Source organism: Hydractinia symbiolongicarpus, chromosome 5 (genome assembly GCF_029227915.1).
Source record: "Hydractinia symbiolongicarpus strain clone_291-10 chromosome 5, HSymV2.1, whole genome shotgun sequence".
In the NCBI taxonomy this organism is placed as follows: domain Eukaryota; kingdom Metazoa; phylum Cnidaria; class Hydrozoa; order Anthoathecata; family Hydractiniidae; genus Hydractinia; species Hydractinia symbiolongicarpus.
In genome coordinates this window covers 14,178,566-14,185,344 of record NC_079879.1, presented here as the reverse complement: position 1 = coordinate 14,185,344, position 6,779 = coordinate 14,178,566, and the positions used below count along the sequence as shown (strand labels likewise).

The 6,779-nt window shown below is 36.1% G+C and overlaps 1 protein-coding gene across 5 annotated transcripts in view; it reads right to left on the bottom strand.

The window, feature by feature from the left end:
* Positions 1-4,859: 4,859 nt before the first annotated feature.
* The window catches only part of LOC130644933 (ubiquitin-like domain-containing CTD phosphatase 1), an 89,627-nt gene continuing 87,707 nt past the window's right edge, over positions 4,860-6,779 (bottom strand). For 3 of the 5 annotated variants that reach the window (XM_057450728.1, XM_057450726.1, XM_057450727.1), the window contains exons 2-3: positions 6,536-6,668; positions 4,860-5,893 (exon numbers count right to left, since the gene is read on the bottom strand). In XM_057450728.1, the coding sequence (XP_057306711.1) occupies positions 5,156-5,893; positions 6,536-6,658 (861 nt within the window). In that variant the 5' untranslated portion in view covers positions 6,659-6,668 and the 3' untranslated portion in view covers positions 4,860-5,155. The remainder of the gene's footprint in view (positions 5,894-6,535; positions 6,669-6,779) is intronic. The other 2 variants (XM_057450724.1, XR_008982641.1) reach the window with 2 other exon arrangements.

Below are 6,779 nucleotides of genomic sequence, written 5' to 3'. Positions count from 1 at the left end.
ACGGAAGGGAAGGGTGTATGAGTACCTTCACCATTTCCTTTATTCATTTACAGTGAAGACTAACGCTGTGCACATTTAACGGCTTTTAGAACTGTACATACACGCTAGCTCGGCCGTTAGCCTAGTTTTCTATTCATCCAGATTACCCCCAGGCGCGCCTGTTCCACGTCTCTAGCACTGCCCCTCTACCTTGTTGTATATTTGCTACTCACAAACTGTACATTACGTCACTTACCCGAGGCGCAGTGGTGCTCTCAACCAATTAAAATCTCACCATTACAGGTGCCCTTTACCTACCAATTATATTTACCCATGAAATAACGTGACTCAGTCTTCTTTAGCAACGAGAAAGCACATTTTTCCCTTTCCTTTTTCACCTCGCTAATCATCGCACGTGGTTTGTTATCGATTACTTACAAAATCTGTAAATCATGGCCAACAAACAAATCGAGAAAGAAATATATAGAGGTAACCCTTCCGTTATAAACAGACCCTTCGAAATGACCGACCGCTTACGCCAGGCCGGGTTGTTTTGATTCTATCACGGATCAATTTCACTACCCGAGCAGAAAGCGGTATAAGAAACAAGGCCTGTGCGTCTGATGAAGCCCTTGTTTTTAGGTCATCCCTTTACCCACACAACATCCTTTACTTCATACATACGATACTTCGAATCCTCCACTGGAGATTAGGGACACCCAATCAAAGAACATTTCACGTTGATTGCGACATATCCTGGTGTAACAGCTTTCGAAATCATTGTTAAACAAGTAACATTTTAAGCAGGCGATACATGATTTTCAAACTGTGGACAATACAGGATATATTTTGTCGAAATCGATTTATTGAATTTAACAAATTTCATTGTTTATTATTCTTTTTTTGATTTTGAGGAAATTTATTGGTCATTGTTTGTTTGACAAATTGAAAAAGTTGAACATATCTAACTTTTGAAATTTCGAATTGAATTCAACAAGTTGAAACAAAAAAGGGTAAACACACATCATGAGATTTTTAAAATCAAGTCTTTTCTAAGAAATCTTTAAAAAATATATTGTGATACTTTAGGTAAGGTCAAGAAAGTTTTTCAAGCTAATTAGGGTCCATTTTTTCAACAAAATATCTAGCTGTTAGGCACTCAAGGAGATCTGATAATTAACAAGCAACAGAATGGTTAGCCGATGCAGAATAATTATATATAGGGTGCAGTATAATTAGCCGCTTATACAGCTAATTATACGATATAAATTTTTTTTACTTAAATTTCCATACATTTCTTCGTTATCGATCTCCCCATAGCCATCTATATTTATATAGATCCACATAAAGTTGTACTTCAATTAAAACCAAAAATAGGAAAAAGAAACACTTGTACCAAGAAGATAATAGTGTTACTGTAGCAGTATGTCATGTTATTTAAGAAGATGTTATTCTGATTTCGAGAAAAAACATGAAAAGTGAAGAACACAAAGAAGCCTGTAACAACAATTATACTGTGGGTAGCGTATAGTTATACTGCAACGACTAATTATCATGTTATTGGCTAATTATCAGTTCACCTTGACTGTTCGGTGCAAGCAGCTTTTTGAATGGAATTATTGGTTGTCCTCTGAAACTGCACGCACTTCCCCGAACTCTCCCTAACTCACCCGGAGCATTCACGAAATGCAATTCCTTGTAACATACAATGCGGATGACAGTTGAAAGAAGGCGCTTTTTTCGGGCATCGTTATGCGAGTTTTTTTGAGCCAATGCTTGAATTTTTTCAAAACACCGGACTCGCCCTAACTTTTTACGGCGTATGCGGCTTATCAGCATCCTTGTTGATAAAATTATGCAAAGCAGGACAAAGGTTTTTTAAAGGTAATTAAAACACTATTTTGTGTAGCTAGCTAGCTATATTAGCTAGTAAAAGTAATTTTAGAAGAATTTAAAAATAGTATTTAGCTCCCTAGCTACATCAGTAAAGCTACTACGACAAGCCAGATCAGGAAAGCAAGACCAACAAAATGTAAGGAGTTTAAGTCATGGCCGTATATACACGAAATGTTCTGTTCTTAATTAACTTTTTTTTATCGCAGTCAAATCTTTAGAGATAATTGACATCATAATGTACCCTAACATCAGATAACAACCTTAACATGGAACATCCTTCTTCACAAGAAGGCAAGTATTGACATACAGCATTAATAAAAAGCTCAAAAAGTGTATCCAAGGGCACAAGTAAACTTCCCAGTTATAAATTTTGATGCATTCTTTTAAAAATCAATTTCGACCCGCTTAATCACTGCCTCGGGTAGTTTTTCATGTAATCTCCCACATGAATTGACTCCGTGTGAAAGATTCACCAATGTGTTTATTTTTCGTTACCACCTTGACAGACCGCAGCAGCCCATACCAAATCACACATTTCTACGAATGTGTGAAATCAAGAAAGAGCGCGTGAATCCAAACGAACGAAAACAAGAGCTAATTGCAAAGTGTATTGATGTTTTGGATAAGCCGAAAAGTCCAAAGCACCCGTTGATTGAAGAGGCATTCGTTTCAGACCAGCTAAAAGACCTCAACAAAAGGCAACGTCTCATCGCTGAAAAAATATATATATATTTGATATAAAGATGCAAGAATTTGGCACTGGCACGTTTCTCTGGAGTAAGCAGTCAACAGTTTCATCCCCAACCCGTTCAGTCTTTACATAACGCCTTTGAGGTACAAAGGGGACCATATACAGCAATTTTACAAGACTACAGTAAGAGTAATTTTATTATACGATCTTGTATTCTTTCTAATATTTTAACTATATATCAAGTGAACAAAGTGGTCTCTTCATGCTTTTTCCCATTGCCATTTCACGCATCCCTTATTCATAAAGTATTCAGTAAAAGTTTCTGACTTGCTTTTGTATTATTAGACGCCTTCCTACCAACTTGTGATGGGAACTCAGTAGAAAAAAACCCGAGTGGATTTGTTCGTTCAGTACGCCACATTTTTGTCAATATAATCAATTAACCCGGGTGGAGTTTATGCATTTTTACTATTTCTTCGTTTAAGGTTATGCAGGACTCAGGCACATGTTGTGATCGTTCTTGACTTTTCTGGAGACAAACTCAAAGGCTGTTTAGAAATGCGCAATTTGTTAGCTAAAATACCAAATAGGTTCTCCGAGATCCTACGAGCACGACTGTGACGATAATTGTAGACGCGTTTCTTCTCTGTTAGATTTTTTAGTGGGCATAGCTTCATCATGTAGGTTTTTAGAGTAAATTCATCGTTCCCAACGAATACATAAAGTACTTTGATCCATCCAAACGGCAGTGGTTTTGGAGCAGGAATTCCCAAATCTTCACCTTTAATCTTTTTACGTATCAGAATCATTCCAAACACCCGAGTCGTTCATTCGACCATTACTGCCAATATCTGCATATAAGCATTCGTAATCAGGCCCGGCAATAGCCACCAGATTATAGAGACTCAGACCCGGTATCAGGAGGTAGTCTTATTTGGATGTGTTTACCATCGATTGCTCCTAGGCAATTTGGGAAATTCCATCTCGATAGGAATATTTCGGATATCTGTAACCATTCCTGAGAAGACGAGGGTAGTTTCATGTATACTTTACCAATGTAAGTTACAATTGCTTTTGACACTGAATCGACAACATACCATATAGCTCTTTCTGATATACGAAATTGTAGATTTAAAGAGCTAAAAGCTTCACCCGTTGCGAGAAATCAAATCGTCACCACTAAACTTTCAGCAGCGGTTACAACACGCTGTCCAGAAACACCAGAGTTCGGCGGTGTGATATAAAGCTCGATCAACTGTAAAATATGTTTGAATGAGTTGTAATCCATCCTCATCATTTCTCTATAAGTTCTAGTATCCTCGGCCATTAGCTCCTGGACGAGGTTAGCACAGAGTCCTCCCACTTCCCTTCTTTGAATCCACTTTCTGGTAGGACCTCGCTTCCTTTTCTCATCGTCATCTGTTACCAATGCCAGCAATAAACATACTACAGCTTCCTTCTCCGAACAACTTACGCTTAAGGGATAAAACTTACAATTGTAGCATGTCTTGATGCCTAAAACTTTTTCCAGGTAAAACATTACTTTGAAAACGTCATTGGAAACAAGAATGACGTCACATGTCCTAAAAATTAACCATTTATCAGTTTTACAATATATTATATCTAACGTATTACTGATGCTGTGGCCTTGGTACAAACAGCTTTTTTGTTTTACAATCAAATTTTACCTTTGCCTTTCTGGGCCGTGGTAACAGTATTTCTAAAATGGCTAAATAAGAAAAACTTTCGAAAGGATTGTTCGAGCTCAAAATTGAAACTGAAGGAAAAATATTTTAGGCAACAAATTTTTATTTTGTTACGCCATGGTAGAGTATATGGTACCATTCTAATAATTGCTTCGCGAACCAGATAGCATAGCGCCGAAAAAAGCAGAGAACCCGAAGATACAATGTGTACAGTATGGCTGCAATTATAACATACTCTTTCTTAATTGCTCTGCTTTCACGGCTTTCGTACTAAAATGGAAGCTCACTGTAATTTATCTTAACCCTGTGTGGCGGGTTTTTTAGTAACTCTTTTTTGCTATGTTTCATGGTAATGATACTTACTAAGTTTTCAGTGAGTATTTATATTTTAGATAGGCATCTGCAAGCCACATTTATTACGTCACACACCTCTCAAAACCTTAGATATTGGTCATTATTCGAAACTACTCCTTAAATTTAAACCCTGTACTGAATGTGTCCGACCCGTGTCAGGAGATTCTGGGAACGAAGAAGAAGCTTTAAACTCGTACCTTCGTAAGACCGTCTTCAGTACCAGTACCAAAAGATGAAATGTATTAAAAATATTTTTTTTAAATCACACAAATTGAAGATATAAATAATAACAAACAAACTTAGAAAGGTCATATCTAAAAATACATATAGTTCATATAAATATAAAAAATAATCTATATAAATCAAAAAACATAAAAAAAAGAGGATGGGGCATGGTGTCCGTAAGATTATACTTATAATCACATATTTAGTGAAGCCATAGCAGTAGAAAAAGAATATATTGTTAAGGAACCTCAATATATCACAAAGCTTCTTTATTAGTCTCTATTGGTCGAAACTGTTAACGCTTTCATTCGTATTTAATGGTGCAATTAAAATGTTTGGGCATTCGAACTTCATTCCAGTTATATCGATATAAATATTTCATAATTTCAATACCTCCTTTTGGTTGTTGAAAAGTTCTTCCGGCAAAAGAAACTTTAGGTAGTTCGCCATGCGCAAACTTGTAAGGAAAAGAATGATGTAAGTAATAATGTAATGCAAAAACATAAGTCTCTAAGCCTACGCGCCTTGCTAACCCAAACCAACTTTTAGTAAATACAAACAAGTCTAATTGCGGTCCAACTTCATTGGTGGCTAATTTGAATACGTATGAGCCAGAAACAGGACGAGCTCTGGACTTAACACCTACTTTTTGTAAATCTTTCATGGCAGATTTCACCTTTTCGTCTATGTTAATTTCATACATCGTTGCAAAGTCGACGTCATAATCCCAAGGCAACGGACCATTGAATCCACGTAAGGGACCCCATAAGGAACCATAGAGCAGAAAGTGCGGTATCCCATGCTTTTCGAAGGCGTCATGTACGAGCTGGGTAAGTAAGACTAAACCATACATTCTTTTTTGATAATAGTCACAATTATGGATAACTTCTGCATCGTCGTATGGCGCATGCGTCTTTAATGAAAAGTGATAATAAATAAAAGTGACGGAGAAAAATATAAGAGCGAATAAAATGTATGTTTTCATCTTCGACAACGTCCATTTGAAGAAGGTAGTTTGATGCGATTGACCTTCACTGCTCATCTAAAGAGAACAGGAAGTATATAGAAAAGTCAAAGTGCACAAAAAGTGGGTCTTAAAAAAATAATTTGACAAACTTTTAAGTCTCTCCCTGTATATGCAGGCATTAGGCAAAAGGTTATTTGGCAATTTCGCTAAGACAAATTTAAATGAATCACTGCTACGTGAATTTTTTAGATATTACCATCTGCTAGAACCACACCAAACCAAAACCGAGTAAATATTTCCTATTCATCTTCGTCAAAGCAAAATTTATGATGAGGTGGTTATTTTTAGGTTAATCAGGATAGCGAATAGGTGTCCATTAGAAGGAGGTGTTTGTCATTGAAATGGGAAGCGGTTAACGAGAAGGGGTTAATAGAAGTCTTCCTTAAGTCTTTTATTTGTAAATTGAACATTAGGAATAAACTTGTTGCAGTGGCTGAATTCTCAGAGTTTATAACGGATTCAGATGATTAAAAGCTAACTCACGGGACATCAAAAATGTTTAATACATTTAAGTTTTTCGTAGAAATTTTTTTAGCGAATATAAAAAAGGTATTTTTGAAATAATATTGTATTCCAGTTAACCTAGCTTTTAAGAAAAAATAAAGCAGAGTTCAAGGAAAGCACAAAAATAGTACGAAAACAGGATATTTCGAATACCGGATTTGAATTAAGCGGCAGCGCTAACTGCATTTCGTTGATTCTCGGTTCGAATCCGACATTTCGTTTAACTTTGAAAATCGTCATATGTTGAATGAGTTCGCCTTTACGAGTGAAATTCATTCTCGAAATTCTTAGACAAAAAAAACATAAAAAAGTTTAAAAAAATCTAAAAAAAGGGCTATTATAGCTTCAAAAATGTGAGTATAAAATATACTGTTATTGGAGGAAAAAGTAAGAGAAT